Here is a 16,971-nt window from a genome sequence, read left to right on the forward strand (position 1 = left end):
GCTATCATTTATGATATTTTGAAAAAAGTTTAACAAAAAGTTTAGTAACTTTGTAATGTGCTCGGGTAATGCAAATTTTGATTTTTCTTTGTTATAGAAAATTTTTTAATAAGAATATGACTTATCTTTGTAACATAATAACTAATTAAAATGTGTAATATATTTTTTATTTCAGTACTACGAAATGTCATACGGCCTTAACGTTGAGATGCATAAACAGGTAAGTCCAAAAAGTCGTAGCTTGGAAAACTAACCTTTTTAACGTGTTACCAATGTTAAAACGTGTTAATCTAGTAAATATATACATTTCCATCTCATGGACCCTCGTGCTGTACATCTTTGCAAACAGACTTAATTTGTAGCGGAGAGATAAAAAATCACTAAGGAGAGGTATCATACTGAGGTGTATCGCAGGATGAATCCTGTGGTTACTATCATAAAAGCCGGGTACGTTTACCGTACTTGCTAGTTTAATTGCGATTTTCACTAGCGCGTCTGGCGGCGGCTAGTGGAAGCTTTTTTGGTCATCGAGGGAATGGTAGAGTCGGATTTCAAATTTAAGAAGCTTTTTGACCGTTTTTATATGCGCAAGTGCTAGAAAATGGCTAAAATACTTGCACAACATATTTATCTATCAATGGGGCCCTTTCCGTTTTAAGTTCGTGTGCTGAAATTTCAGTTTTCGCAGTTTTCGAGCAGGTGGGCTTATCCCAAGATCAATCAATTTAGAAGGCTGATTTTCTAGGGCGCTTCTGTTTCTGAATGGATATTTTAAGAGTTTTGTGTATTCTTCAAGCCTCTAGAAAACTTTTTTGAGCAACCATTTTCACCCATCCTGTTAAAAGGTGATGTTCAAATTTGGATATAAAAACATTCTTTTAGACCAGGGGTCTCCAAACTTTTCACTTCGCGGGCCGCATAGCTTTACAAATATCGGTTTTGAGGGCCATTTTGGTATCAACTTAAGCTAATATTCGAACATTTAACCTTCCTTTTAATGAGAAAATACCAACTGAATGTATCAATGTTGACAGCATTTTATTATTGTAGCTTTATTTTAAACATAAAAAGTTAACATTTTAATTGTGATTATAATAATCAAACTAATATTATGTGTGTGTTAAGTCTTTATAAAGTTATCACGGGCCGCGTTATAGGCTCTCGAGGGCTGTATGCGGCCCGCGGGCCGTATTTTTGAGACCCCTGTTTAAGACAACATAGACTACATACACTTCGATTCTAGATTCTATCACCTGATCTCTTTAATGCACCATGGGGTAAATGTAAACAACAACCACACGTTTTGCAAATTTTCGAGCAGGTACTCGTATCTAAATCTAGCTTTGAAGCTAGAATAATCTAGACTGAAAATTGCAGGCTAATTTTGTGTGTGGTTTTGTATGGAGTGTTTACATGATTTCAGCCTCCAACTGTCAAACTCCATACAAAAAGTTGACTAGAATCGTGAAGCCCCATTGCCAGATTGCTAGATTAAGTTCTTAGAACGTTGTATACTACGGGTTACGTTTAGTATTTAAAAAATACTTGGCAGGTTTTATTGGACAAACGAATGAAGGGAGTGCTACGGCTCAGTCCAATGTACTCTGATTTTACCAAACAGCTAAAATTTGGCTAAATCGAGAGGAGCTATAAGCCACATAAACCATCTAAACCAAACTTAAGTTCTACCTTCATGTGTGGCTTTTGCTGTGTTTCGCCCATTGCGATTGCATCAACTTGAATCCATATCAGACACAGGTCTCAAAAATGGTGCTATTATCATGACTTCCGAATAATTGAAGGAGGAATGGTAGTATGGAACAGATTTACACTAGCTGTTTTGGGTGGTTGGTAAAAGCGTCTGTGTATGTATGCGCTACCGACGCAACAATCCAGTCTCGTTGCTTTCCTACCCTCCGGGACCCAGTGGTTTTCCTCTGTGGTCATATTTGTATCCTATATGATGCGGTCGTCCGAACCGCAACGTTGTGGTGGCTCTACATAGTACCTATCCGCCTTCCGCAGTATCCGCCTTCTGCACATCAGTTGTCAAAGTGTACGTTAGAGAATCCTTTGGTCTCAACTATTTTATACCGTTCACCGCAAGCCATGAACTCCTTCTCTTCCTCGCACTCTTGTGGTGGTTTATTTCGTTTTCATTCATAACCGATACCCACCCGCCTTCACACGCATACATACGATGTTTCGTTTAGTCTACAACGGTCCACAAACCCCTCTGCACATCGACCGTAGCGCGGGTGGCGTTTCTAGTTTGCATATCAGACGATGTGCTGTAGTGTTGTTCAACCTTACTGATTAGAAGGGTTGGATTTGGCATTGGTGAGAGTGTACGTTTTTGTGTGCTAGAGTAGTTAAATGTATCGCATTATCTGTGTGCGTATATGTTAGGAGTAGAAAGCATCGTGAATACCAGTAGATAAAAGCTTCCGTTCTAGTATAGTATCAGAAGTGCTAAACAGTATACCAGCAGTACTTCATTCAAAATCTCGCTTTTTGAGTAACAGTTTTCTTCAGAGCTCGAAAAGAATGAGAGAGGAATGAAACTTAAAGAGATCAATAATCCAATAACTTGAGAGAAAAATTATAATTTGTGAGCCAGTCGGGGTCGTACTTTTAGGGAAATTATACGGTTCCCTAACACTAGCATAGGGGCTTCGGATGAGCTTTAGAAAGGCGTCTTACTCGGTTGAGGTTCTGGATACAAGAGAGCGTTTATTCGCTATTGTCACATCGAGGCGCATAAGGACAAGTATCTTATGCGCCTTGTTTACGCCCACGAGTTGGGCGATTATATTATAATGCTGCTATCGAGCAGTTCCCTAATCTTGCTGTCGAGTAGTTTCTTAACATAGTTCCCTACATTCTCTATAGCCGTCAGACTGTTTCTTTTTTTTTTCAATGGCTACTTTGTTTGTAACTCACATCAAAGAAACTGTAAAAACTGCCAGCAAAATGACCAAAATGGGCAACATACAGGTGGCCACTCAACCAGGAAAACCGGGAAAACCGGGAATTAGCCGGGAATTAGCCGGGAATCAGCCGGGAATTTTATTTTTCCGGAAAAAACGGGAAAACCCTAGAAATTCTCGAAAAAACGGGAAATTATCACAAACTTCAGCTATCACTGTTTACCATTGTACTAAGTGCATTTTAAATTAACGGAATGTTTTGTATATTGTTCCCAACTTACCACAGGCCGATAACTGATAATTTTTGTCCCTTTTAGCAATTTTAAGGTTACCCAATCACACATCGCCTGTACAGTGGCATTTTGCATTTTTTTTTCGGGCCTCTACCTTCATTCCGCCCGGGTGACTGGGTTTCCACACTGGCACTGATGGTTGAGGTGGCGTCGCTTCTGCAGTTCGATCGTTTCTCCTTTGTTTTCTTATCACATACATCCAGATTGGATATTATATTGTTCAATAATTCACTAATAACTTTTATCCAGTTTTTTTTATGACAAGTGTCCATCTTTCCCGTAATGCCCGTCTTTACTTACCATCCTCTAGATATTTTTTTTTGAAAACGTATGATATAATAATTTGGAATCGAAGTACGATAAAACCGCCACGCAAAGCATAGTGAACCGGAAAAACTTAAAAAAAATCCGGGAAAAACCGGGAAAAAACCAGGAACCTAAAATCCAGATTCGGGTGGCCATCCTGAACATAAAATTAGTAATTTAAGTACTCTTATAGCTTAGTAGCTTATTTTAAAACTCCTATCAATATTTTATCAATCAAAAATGTGCTGTAACTCAAACACCCCAACCGGCCTTGCCGCACGTTTTCAGAGGATGCTTATGTCTTTTTCTTTTCTTTCAAATGTTATATTGCAGTGTAACAATATTTTGAAATGAACACTTAAGTCATCTCTTTTAAAATGATACCAACCACTAAAGGCAAACGAAATAGAATTGGTTGAAAGTTAACACACACATTAATACTTTTGTCATAGTGGTACTGCCCAATAGGGATGGGTGTTTCGGAGCGCACCAGTGACTCCGAAGTCAGCTCTGCACCCACGGCTCTAGAGCCGGATCCGCACCAACAGCCCCGGAGCCGGCGACGAATCAATGGCTCCAGACCAACGGCTCTGGACTAACGTTTCAATAGAGATGGCATTGTATGATAGCCTAAAAAACGAATCTATCTTCTCGCAAGTGTAGAAGCTAACACCCGATGTGATTGTGTGATGCAATTTAAGCAATATTCAACACTTATCGATTTTTTTATAGATTCCTTTCAACATTATTTACTCAGCTAATTATGGATCTTCCCGATTGAAAGTTTATTGAAACTTTATTTATATTTTGTGCAATCTGTAAAAACCGGCCCGGGAGCCGTGAGTGCGGAGTCTTTGATGCGGAGGCGGTTCCGGAGAAGCTGGAGTGGAGTCAGCTTCGGAGCCGTGGGTGCGGAGGCGGTTCCGTTGGGTTGGAGTGGAGGAGGTACCGAAGTTTTCTGGAGCCGGTCGGAGCCGGTTTTTAGTAAAAGATGATGATCATATTTTATAGTTCGTCAACATATGTTTTTATACAACAAGCAACACAATTGAAAAATGTATATAACTTTTGAAAGAAACGTAAGTAAAACTTAGAAAAAGACTAATCATCCTTTTAAAACATGCGGCCTGGCCAGTTATGGTGGTGGAGGTAGAACATATTTTTGATTGAAAAATATCTTGATAGGATTTTGAAAATTCTAATTATACTACGGAATGTAAAAAACATTATTATGAACCTTTAAGACAGTTCTCATTCAAATCTTACAAGAAATTCAAAAGACATACTCTTTTAACCACGAAAAACATCATTGTTCCATACAAAATGTGTGGCCTACCCGGGTAGGCGGTTGTACGATTACGTAAAGTTTTTTGGTCGTACACAAGACGGTTAAATTATTTACAGGGTTTAACTACCCAATCCGGCATCGTCTAAGCGTTATCGGTCGCCTTAAATACTTTTTCGGCAACGTAAACCCTCAATTGGGCACTGTCATTTTTATTCGGACCTTGTGCAGTATGTATCGGGCATAGTGCAGAATGAATGCGGCCTACTTTATATTTTCTTGCTTTTTAGTTGTTCTAGTACTACTGGAGTTTTTTTTATGTCAAAACATGAAACATCCGGAATCTTACGAAGATAAATTCATAGCAAATGTGCATTTTTCTCACAAATTTAACCTCTCTGTTAGTGGACACCTACTGTAGTAGAATTGTTTAACTCTACGGTAAATTTTACTCTAGATAACCCATCTGCCACAACGTTTTGCTTTCCTGTGACGAATTTCATAATCAAACTCTTCTAACCTTAGCATGTATCTTATCAGCTTACTATCGGGGTCTTTTAATTCATCGTGAAGGTAGAGGTTTGTGATCAGTGTACAAAATAAACTTTCTTGCGGAAAGATATGGTCTGAATTATTTGCTTGTTAAATCTATTGCCTCAATCTAAGTTTTTTTTTCTATTTTACAGTAGTTTGCCTCGTGTTTCGAAAGTGTCCTTGAAGCAAAAACAATGGGTTTATCATGCCCAATAGGTTGCCCCTTGAGAAAGCAACGCTCAAATAGTAAATTTGGATGCAGCCGTAGTAAGAACAAATGTTTTTGTGAAATTATGGTTAGATAACTGCTGCTACTAAGAATTGCCTTAAAAATCCAGCAACGTATTCCTTTGAAAGAATAACAAAATCACATTTACGCAATGCAGTCAATGGTTTAGTAATCTTGGCGAAATTTTGTATGGCGTCATCCATCAATTACGTAACGCAAAAATTGCAAAATTTCGACCCCCTCCCCCTAGTGTAACAAACTGTAACGTTTTAAGAAACTCCCCCTCCACCAAATTACGTAACAGATAAACCCCACCCCCCCCCTCAAATAGCTTAGTTTATTCAACAAAATCAGATTTTTTGTGAGTTTTTTTGTTTTTACTTTATTCTGGTATATCCACAATTAAAAAAAAAACAAAAAAAAATACATTATATTTATGTACAGAAATACCCATGCAGCTATCAAATTAAAAAAGATTCTGATAATCGGATCCTCAGCACGGTTTGTAATGTACTTGCATCACCATCATCAGAAGCGTTTCATCCTGCCATCTTCCTGGTCCTCCATAAATATGTCTGTCTTTCCGGAAATGTTTCTTTGGCTTCAGATGTTGTATCATCATCAAATTGATTATTATATGATGGATCACAAAACATGTGATGTTTAATATGTTACGCATGTCTTACAAATTACGAACGAAATCGGTAATGTTTTCAAAAGTTTCGTCTGCATTTACGATGAATTTATAAAATTACGATGTAAATTAAAAATAGATTTGATATTAAATTCACGACTAATGATCAACTCTGACGAAAAGAACGGCTGACTGCATCAACTCCATCTTCAATTTGTTTGAAACGAATTGGGTTTGTCAGGAGTTGGATTGGTATAACACATGTTTCCAGCGTTACAGATGATTCTCGTGCCAGTTGCTTCGAATCGAGTGGCACGCACATTGTGGTCGTCGCAGTAACGGAATGCAATGTTACTGCGACGATCCTGTGCTAAGTTTGTCCGTCCGTCCGTCCGTGGTAACCAAATTCGATTAACTATTCGGCTTCGTAGAACATAAAAAGTTGCAAGATCTTTTTTAGACTGCGAAGGTTGTGAAGTACCCAAAAAGAATCCTCGTTTATTAATCATTTGTTTCTCAAAAAAAAAAAAAAAAAAAATATATATATATATATATATATATATATATATATATATATATATATATATATATATATATATATATATATATATATATATATATATATATATATATATATTTATATATATATATATATATATATATATATTTTGCGTTACGTAACAACAGTTAAACTTTTTTAAAGTCTAGAATGCGATGCTTCAAAAAGTATCATTTTGTAAAATTTTATGTCGACGACTATCACTATTCGCAACACTGGTCCGTGTTATTCGCACATCCGGGCGAGGTCGAGTCCCGATGAGCCCGGTCAAACGACGCTCCACTGTAGTAAAATCCCGAACACGCCGTAACGCCAAATTCAATTTTTTCTGTTCTTTGTGCGGTAGTACAGGTGTACGATTGCTGCTAGAACGATGCTAGAACAAGAAAGGAGGAATATCGTTGTTTTATGTTTCATTAAAACGGTTATAAAATACTAACCGTTAATAAATATTACTAAAACGGCTAATAATTACTACTAAAATACTAAAACTATAACTCATTAAACGGATTGTGATTTATAATACGACTTATAATTTCAATACTTTCCGATTCGATTTAAAAATGCAACTTCGCTACAGACAAAAGGCGGGACAATTGTATTACAGTTGCTTTGTGATGTTAGCTGACGAATGACATATAGCCAAAGTATTTAAATTATTCTGTTTCTACTTTATTTTGTATTTTCAAATACCTTATATCGTTAAACGCTGTCTTATAAAGCATATTTTTATTATTTTTGAGATCGTAGTGATATGAATACTATCAATTTTGGTTCGGCGCTTATATTGTATAGTTTATATTATTATTATTATTATTATTATTATTACTATTATTATCATTATTATTATTATTATTATTATTATTTATTTTAATCTTCAACGGGCCGTATGGCCTAATTAAGATGTAATAGTTCATTAAAAAAAATACTTAACAAAAACAAGATTTGCATCGCAATTCACTGCGGCCACGGCAAAAGCCGGAGACGTTCCTTGAAGCACTGAGTTGAGATGTCGAAGTCGAAGCAATCCGAGACAGTGTTGAAGACAGCCGACATGGGGAACATAGGGTCAGACCGACCAGCGCTGGAACGGGGTTGTGCGAGCCGTAGAGTTTCTCTAGACCTAAGTATACGGGATGGTGCATAGATATCGACTCGATGCAACAAAGGCGATGAGTTGATAGAGCCGTTTAGCAATCCAGCGATGAAAGAGCACTGTGCATTGCGTCTTCTAACCGAAAGAGGTTCCAGGCCTAGAAGACGGCACCGCGCAGCATACGGAGGAAGATTATTGCGATCCTGCCAGGGAAGTAAGCGTAGGGCATATCGCGTGAGCTTACGTTGAATCGCCTCAAGTCGAGCAATTGAAGAAGCAGTAGTTGGGTTCCAGACTACGCACGAATATTGCAGAACCGAACGAACGATACAGTTGTAGACAGCTTTGATGCACATGGGGTTGCGGAATTCATTAGTTATCCGGATAACCACGCCAAGTAATTGATTTCCTCTGGCTACAACATCATCGATATGCTGTTTATAATTCAAACTAGACTCGAGCAGAACGCCCAGGTATTTGGCGTGATTCTGTCGATTAACTGCAGTGCTGTCTATGAAATAGGTACCAGTGACTGGGCTCCTGCATCGACTAAAAGACACACAATAGCATTTCTCGATGCAGATAGTCAGTCCATTACGCTTGCACCACGAACAGAAAATTTCGATGCATTCTTGCAGGAATGTATAATCACCTGTGTTGTGAATAGGCGCACAATTTTTTGCATCGTCGGCAAACAGACTGACACTGTCGGGAGGTAAAGCGAGGGTAACATCGTTGATGAACAATATGAAGAGAAGCGGGCCAATATTGCTTCCTTGTGGCACACCCGAGCTGCTGACTATTTCTTTGGACATGTGCTTATCAATTTTCACGATGTATGTGCGATTAATTAGGTAATACTTAAGCCACTGTACGAGCGAGCAGGGAACTCCTAGCTTATCGAGTTTAGCGAGAAGAATTGCGTGCGGAAGAGAGTCGAATGCTGCTTTCAGATCTGTATAAATTGCATCGACTTGAGCTCCGGCATCAATTTGACTAGTGCAATAGGTTACAAATTCAACCAGGTTCGTGGTAGTCGACTTTTTTTGGCACGAATCCATGTTGATACGGGCTTAGGTAGCTGCGGCATGCATATAGCAGATTTTGTATATCACTAGTTCGAACACCTTGGCAATGGCACACAAAGATGTAATACCCCGGTAGTTGATGGCATCTGTCCTGTCGCCCTTTTTGTAAATAGGAACCATCCAAGATTTCCTCCATGCTTTGGGAAAGTAGCCATTGGCTAGCGATGCATTGAACAATTTTGCAAGGATAGGTGCTACTGTCGTTTGACAGCGTTTCAGCACGGTAGAAGGAATACCGTCGGGTCCAGGAGCGAAGGAAGGCTTTAGTTGCGCTAGGGCAGATAAAACGATCTCACTGTCGATGAAAGGAGTGCTCATGTTAATTGCGCCAGCCGGAGTGTTGACGAGAGCAGCATCAATGGTATCGGTATCATTCATGGCCGGTGAAAAGCAATCTGCGAAGCGATCCGCGAAGAGATTGCACATTTCATTAGTGTTGCACTTGTTGCTCCTTTGTACGTAATAGATTTCGGTGTATGCGTGGATTTTGTTTTGCCCTTGTAGAAGCGCCAAAACGAGTCAGGCCACCTGCAGAGGTTACGTTGAATATTACTCAAATATGTGCCATATCGAAACCTGGAGGAGTATATTGTATACTCCTTTGCGCTTACCTACGTTCTATGCCGTTGTTGCGTTGTTCTGTATGTATTGTTCTTACGTTCGATCAGTTATCTGCATTCTTCGTTGAACTAGTCCGATTTGGTGTTGCCACGACGTGGGGGACGATTATATTTATTGTACAGTTCATTACATTCGCTTTTATTAGAGCATTACACCTTTCGCTCATCGTTTCATAGTAGTTGGTTTCTGGAAGCAGAGGTTCAACTAAAACGGCTTTGAATAGTGTTATCACTTACAACATATGATTCGTAACCCACTTGTGGCTCGTGACATAAACAGACGTAACCCGCGAATTACTTGATTTTCTCTACAGAAAAACTCATTAAAATATAAATATTATAAATATTATTATTGATAACATATTTAAGCAATAATGCCCAAAGCCGTCCCTCTTGACAGATTTTATTTAACAAGCCTGTTTAGTACAAGATTTAATCAAACATGGTGTGCTGGCTACCGTACCATGTTTTTTTTTAAATATTCGACTGTATAGTACGCTTTTGTTTACGTTATCCTATTTTTGGTCTTTTATGTAATTACAGACAGAAATATCAAAAAGATTAAATGCAATTATCACGCAGATAGTACCGTTTCTGTCCCAAGAGCATCAACAGCAAGTACTAACAGCAGTTGAACGAGCTAAACAAATTACAATGTCTGAATTAAATAGTGTGATAGGGGTAAGTTTTGTTAGATATTTCGTTTTAAGTTCATTGAAATATTAACTACTTTGTATATTTTTAGCAACAACAACGTCCTGATTTACCTCGGTTATTACAACAGATGCATGCTCAACAAATTCCAGGTGCCCATGGAGCGCCTCCGATACCTGTTGGTATGCCTCATCCTAGCCTTGGACCAGGAGCACTAGGAGGTCCATTAGCTCTTGGTAGCACGCCTCCTCAACATCCGTTGGCAATACTCAACAAACAGGAACTTCACAGACCCGAAGAATCCAAAAGCAGCAATAGTAATATAATGCCATTGGATGATAGACACGTTAGTAGAAATATTTTAAGAGTAACTATGCAGAAAAGGATTATATTTGTTTTATTTCTTCTGCTCTTATTCTTTCTATGTTTTGCGCTGCTCATTAGAGAAGCTCAATTTCTCCTTCAGATCGCGATAAATATCGCCCAAGAACACCAGAATCTACACATGAATTGAAGAAGGTTAAGAAAGAAGAAAAAGACTTGGGACATGTAAGTAACAATCTGATGGGAAAAAGGTGGAGTCACTCCTACAAGTCCTTTCAATGAATGTATATTTCACAGTCTGATGGAGAAAAGTCGGATCAGGATTTAGTGGTGGATGATGCATCTGAGACCAATCCAATGAGTCCAATACCCAATCAACATCATAATGGTAAACTTTGAATTGTGATAAAGCTTTGTTTGAATTTTGAACTTAATTTCAATTTTTTTAGGAACAGCATCGCCCCGTGAAAATGGTATGATGCAAAAGAAGCTTGACGTACAAGACAGAGATCGAATTGGGACACACTCACCGCGATCAGGTATTTAAGTAGTATTTAAGATAAGGTTATAGCCACGCCAAAATAACCTGAAGTTTTTAATTATTTAGATTTACATTATTACGGCTTAGCCCACATTTTCACCTAACCGTGGGGCCAGACGAGGTGAAATATACAGCGAAATGAACTATTTGATAGGAGAATATTAGGTATACAGGTAAATACAGGTAAAGCTAAAAGGTTGGGGTAGATACAACATCCGCTCTCCAAAATCACTTAAATAGAGTTTCTTCTTAAGAGGAACATTTACACATAGGAAGAAATGATGAACTGTTGACTTAAAATTAACGATACACTTGATATTGAAGTTTTTTAATTTCAAGATTTGTACACGTTATTTGTTTACATTGCACATCAGCTGGTTGCTATGATGCGTTATCTGACAGATATTTCACCTGTCAAAACGTTCATTTCGCTGTATATTTCACATCGTCGGGCCTTGCGGTAAGGCAGCAATCGGCAAAGCACGGATGGACTTTGATTTCTGGATGATGGCTTTTAACCGTTTATATATATTGCGAAACATTCATATTTTTTTACTTTTATTTTATCTAAATGGCTTTTCACGTTGAACTCTACGAACATTTTATTAGAATTTGGCTGTTTGGTCGCAAATTTAAGGTTTTCAGCTTATAAAAAATAAAAAGTACTTATTTTTTTATGAAAATTGTTTATTTAAAACAACTTAAAATCTAGTATAACATTTGGAACTTGGGATACACGTAAGGAGGACGCACAGGTTTTACAAAGAACATTTAAGGATCTCTTCATCAATCACAGCATTGTTGTTTCCAACAATGTGGATGATGTAATTTGCAAACAAACGTAGGATGGGAATGTGACTTAAAATAGGCAAGAAGAGGGATGGGAAGTTTAGGTTGTGGTTGGGAACGATGGCTTCTATAGCCTGCATTAGTATGCTCCAAGCCCCAGCTACCCTTGAACACAGGGCAAATCTGTGCTCCAGAGTTATAAAGGACAGGTTGGACGCAAGTCTTAAAATTGCATGCAAAACGACTGAAAATTGGACATTGGAATTGGTCAAGATTGGACCATTGAACACGTTAGGCCGCGGGGCCACGGGGCTTTCTCAAGCTGAGAAAACATTGTCAAGCACTCATTTAAGTTTCTCAAGCACTCAAAACTTGTTCTCAGACGCGAGCTCGTGGCCGTCGTCAATTTTTCTCACTCTGAGAAACTGATAAAGCCACTCAAGCTTTATTTGGAGCTTTAAATAGAAAATAAGTTTTTGAACGCATGTTTTTTTTAACTTTTTCAATTATGAACATTGAATACATTTTCCAAAGTGATTACCGATAAACGAATAGCACAATTACTCATATTTCAGTTAGCCGATCGCTGCATCGTCAACTTTTTCGAAGATTCTCAAAGATTATCAAACCGATTTTTGTGCCGATTCGACAAACGTTAAGAACGCAGGATTCTCAAAAGCACTCATGAGTGCTTGAGAAAATGAGCGTTGAGAATCCTCATGGCCCCGCGACCTTAAACTTAATTTATAATGTTAAATCATCAAAATTTATAACCATTTTCATTTTATTATGCCCTATTTCCCAACCCGTGCGAGATTTGCAGTCAGTTTGCATGCAAGATAAGCACTTGCGCCCAACCTGGTTTATAAGAACATCAAACCGTACTTTTTACCAAAAAATGTAAACAAACATCGATTCGTCGCACGTACGATCAGGTTAACTCAGGTGTGCTTTTTGCTGAAGCATAAAATATTTAGTCAAGAACGGTTAAAAACCCGGTCGTATAGTAGAATGAAAAATAGACTTTACTACACAAATAGATTTAGCTTGTTAACACGTTGTCTGCCACGTCAGCCACTATGTGGCTGACGGGTTTTTTCCGATCGGGCCACGTCTGCCACATAGTGGCTGACACATTACACACTGTAAAAGACGTGTTACAAGAGATAAATTTGCACGTATTTGATCGGTTCTTTCACAATGCTTTTCTTTCACGGTTATTATTAAAAAAAAAAAAAAATGATTAAAATATCAAAATGAGTTTCTATTTTGTTTTCTTAAATAAACGAGAATGAGAGTGAACAATAATTATAAGATCTTGGAGTTCATTTATTCATCCTTTACTTTTGATGCACAAGGGAAGGGAAGGGAGGGGAGGGGGGGAGGTTCCAAGAATGAAATTCCATGGAATTAGCCCAACAAACGACATTGTGGAGCGACTGAGACAACAAAGAGAATTGGTGAATTTGATTTAATAGAGAAAAATTGCAAAAGCAAATGCAATCGTTTCAAAGAGTGTTTCCGTGGCCTGACGGGGCAGTTCAGTGGGCATGTAAGGTGGTAGACAACGTGTTAAATACACAAAACCATTTCTTAAATCTTCATTCAGAAGCTGAAGCGATTAAAATCAGCCTTCTAAATACATACACCTTGGGATAAGCCCACCTGTATGTTATACCCATTTTGATAGCTGCTCGAAAACTGCTATACCAACAGCTGATAGGCTGAAACTTCAGCCTACGATCTTAAAATGGAAAAGGGCCCATTAACTGACTTTGGGGCTCACTGGGGACAGTTCCTTATTTACTTACTTATCCGGCGCTACTATCGCTTTTCGGCTTGGCCTGCCTCAGGAGTGTCCGAAACCGCTCACGGTCTCGTGCCTTCGTCTTCCAGTCCGTTATCCCGGCCTTAATGGCGGACGCCTCCACGCTATGTTGTCACCTCAATTTGAACCTACCACGCCTCCTCTATCCTCATGTATAGCCTAAAACGACTTTACGGGCTGGGTCGTCAGTTACCATTCGTACAACATGGCCATCCCACCGGAGCCTGGCGAGCTTGATACGTTGCACGACAGTGAGGTCGTCGTACATCTCGTATAGCACGTCATTATAACGGCTCCTCCATTGTCCTTCCGCTCATATGGGGCCATATATCCTTCTTGGCACCATCCTCTCGAACGCGGCTAAGAGGATTTCGTCAGATTAGGACAGTGTCCAAGTCTCAGAGGTGTATGTGAGTACTGGTACACAATAGGTACTATATAGTTCTAGCTTCGTCCGTCGTGACAGGTTCTTTGAGGTGAATTGATTTTTCTGGCTGTAATGACCTTAGATTGTGAATGTTCCTTAGACTACCTACAGGAAAAATAAGTCTTTATGCTTCTTTGAGGACATTCGTCTGTAATGGATCTGGCAAAAAATCAGGCTAATATCTTAAAAGACCTCTGAAAATCATGCATAATTGTAATTAAAGGTATGAAATTTATGCGGTCCACCGAAAGTCGGACAGTCTCCAGCTAACATTCACCAATATGGTTCTAAAATCGTTTAATATCGATTATTAGAGGTCAATCGATAATTTTGGGTTGTCATATGTGTATTACATAACCTAGGCCAATAGCTCTAGTGTCCGAATCAGCGAATAGAAACACCATAGTAATTGAAGAGGGTAACATAGAAGGATAGGGTAATTGTTGCACACCAAACAATTATTGCACATTACGTATAAATTGTTGTTTTTCAAAATATGCATCAAACATTGGTGAATGCAAGCATTTTTCTTAAAATATTGAGCTTATCTGCTACATATTCGATTAATTTATTTGATAAAGAGAGGCCTTTTTTAACTTATGGTCGCAATAGGCATGTGGCGGTAAAAGTAATGATGAGGTTTGATAATGGGATTCACACGATTTGCTTAAAATAAAGCATTACAATAGTGCAACAGCAACTAAAACACTTTATAAACAAAAAAAGACATTTTACGCACGTTCAAAAAGTATTCGTCTACTTAGCTTTTCAAGTAGGGGAAAGTGGAGCAATTTGGGCATGTGGGGCAAAATGGGCACCCTCTATTTAAGCATTATTTCACTACAAAGATACTTTTCAATGCTCAAAATGTATTCATTAGAGTGTTCTATGAACACCATGTAAGATTCATAACCCTTACATAACAAATAACCAAGAAAAATGCAAAATAAGGTTTAGTAGCATATTGATGTAATTTTTGCCACTTCAAAAATAAGCTTAAACCAGTGTCACATGGATGCGTTGAAGTTCTATATAATATATTTTTAAAGATATGATTTTGTATACAATTTGTCTGAAGAAAGAAAGGTGATTGAATGCGTATTTTTACTAATATAACAAAAAATACAAAAATGTTTTACGTGGAGCAAAATGGGCAGTTACGCTTGCGGCAAAATGGGCAGATGCTTAAGACATACGGCGCTTGGTGAGGCTATGATGTTGTATTTGTCGCCTCAATAATGATGACAGGCACAGCTTCAAAACATTCGATTTTGTAGATTTAAACGTGTAAAAATTGTTTTAATTTTTATAACATAGTTTTGGAAGAATTTGAAGGGCTTTCCTGAACAGCAAAACAAAAGATACATTTCACAACGAAACAACGAAAATACATTTCACGAAACGTGCGCAAAAGCATCCCAATTGACATTTTCGAGCACGAATAATCGGGAATTCGAGCAAATTCCTTTAAACTGGAGCTTTAAACTTCCCTTAAACTGCACCAGTTTAAGGGAATTCAGAAAAGTCCTTTAAAATCAACTGTGATACGGCTTTTCCGTTACTTTTTTTCTAGATTCACTCGGGAATGATGTTTCCTATCGTCATAATCGGCCATGTTCCCATTTTATTCTTAAATAATATCCATTTTTTATAAAATAACGTCACACAAAATTAGCTTTTGTTTTTCATCAAAAAACTATCTATGAATGAAAAAGTGTGAGTGTGTGTGTGTGTGTGTGTGTGTGTGTGTGTGTGTGTGTGTGTGTGTGTGTGTGTGTGTGTGTGTGTGTGTGTGTGTGTGTGTGTGTGTGTGTGTGTGTGTGTGTGTGTGTGTGTGTGTGTGTGTGTGTGTGTGTGTGTGTGTGTGTGTGTGTGTGTGTGTGTGTGTGTGTGTGTGTGTGTGTGTGTGTGTGTGTGTGTGTGTGTGTGTGTGTGTGTGTGTGTGTGTGTGTGTGTGTGTGTGTGTGTGTGTGTGTGTGTGTGTGTGTGTGTGTGTGTGTGTGTGTGTGTGTGTGTGTGTGTGTGTGTGTGTGTGTGTGTGTGTGTATGTGTGTGTGTGTGTGTGTGTGTGTGTGTGTGTGTGTGTGTGTGTGTGTGTGTGTGTGTGTGTGTGTGTGTGTGTGTGTGTGTGTGTGTGTGTGTGTGTGTGTGTGTGTGTGTGAGTTTGTGTGTTTGTATGTGTGCGTGCGTTTGGAAACCCCACAACTATTTGATTCTGATGCGTACATTTTCGATTTTCTGGATTTGTTTATTATGGTGCGCGTATGGTCCTGCACCTGTCCGTCGACAATCTGGTGGCTTGTTGGTTTGGAGTCGGTATCATGACGCCGATTGACCGGCAATGCCTTGGAATGGGTTCGGATCGGTAGGTTCATGTTTTGGTCGAGTGCATTCATTCCGTGCATTTGTCGCGCCACCGCGGGACACCCGGCAGCAACAAAGTCAAGACCAACTCTTCCCCGGGTGTGGACTGATATGCTAAGTTCTTCTTCTTATTATTATTATTATTATACGGCCTATGCGATCATGCCGGCCTTTTCATGACTTGAGTACCACGTAGCCGGATAGTCACCCCTTGCTACGGCGGACGGTTCATACGCGGTTAGAACCCACGACGGGCATGCAGATGTGCGGAATGATGGCGGTGCCGCGGGACCGCTCCTATCCAGCGTGCAACTTGCATACTGCCACACTGTCTCCTGCCCGATGCATACGCTGCAGGTAGCGGCGGACCTAACAGTAGGTGGACTAGGCGGTCGCCGATGATCTCTAGGCTGTAGTATGCCGTATGTGTACAAGTGGACAGTGTATTAACGACAAGGGCCCCGGAAAGA

The 16,971-nt window shown here is 39.0% G+C and overlaps 1 protein-coding gene across 2 annotated transcripts in view; it reads left to right on the top strand.

Annotated features, from left to right (window-relative positions):
• Positions 1 to 16,971, top strand: part of LOC120900854 (protein groucho-like) — a 66,950-nt gene that overhangs the window by 38,768 nt on the left and 11,211 nt on the right. Inside the window, exons 5-10 of one of the 2 annotated variants that reach the window (XM_040308363.1) lie at positions 176 to 220; positions 10,118 to 10,255; positions 10,320 to 10,574; positions 10,673 to 10,777; positions 10,850 to 10,940; positions 11,002 to 11,091. In XM_040308363.1, coding sequence (XP_040164297.1) covers positions 176 to 220; positions 10,118 to 10,255; positions 10,320 to 10,574; positions 10,673 to 10,777; positions 10,850 to 10,940; positions 11,002 to 11,091 — 724 coding nt within the window. The remainder of the gene's footprint in view (positions 1 to 175; positions 221 to 10,117; positions 10,256 to 10,319; positions 10,575 to 10,672; positions 10,778 to 10,849; positions 10,941 to 11,001; positions 11,092 to 16,971) is intronic. The other variant, XM_040308364.1, reaches the window with a different exon arrangement.

The sequence above is a fragment of the Anopheles arabiensis genome, chromosome 3, assembly GCF_016920715.1.
Source record: "Anopheles arabiensis isolate DONGOLA chromosome 3, AaraD3, whole genome shotgun sequence".
Taxonomy (NCBI): domain Eukaryota; kingdom Metazoa; phylum Arthropoda; class Insecta; order Diptera; family Culicidae; genus Anopheles; species Anopheles arabiensis.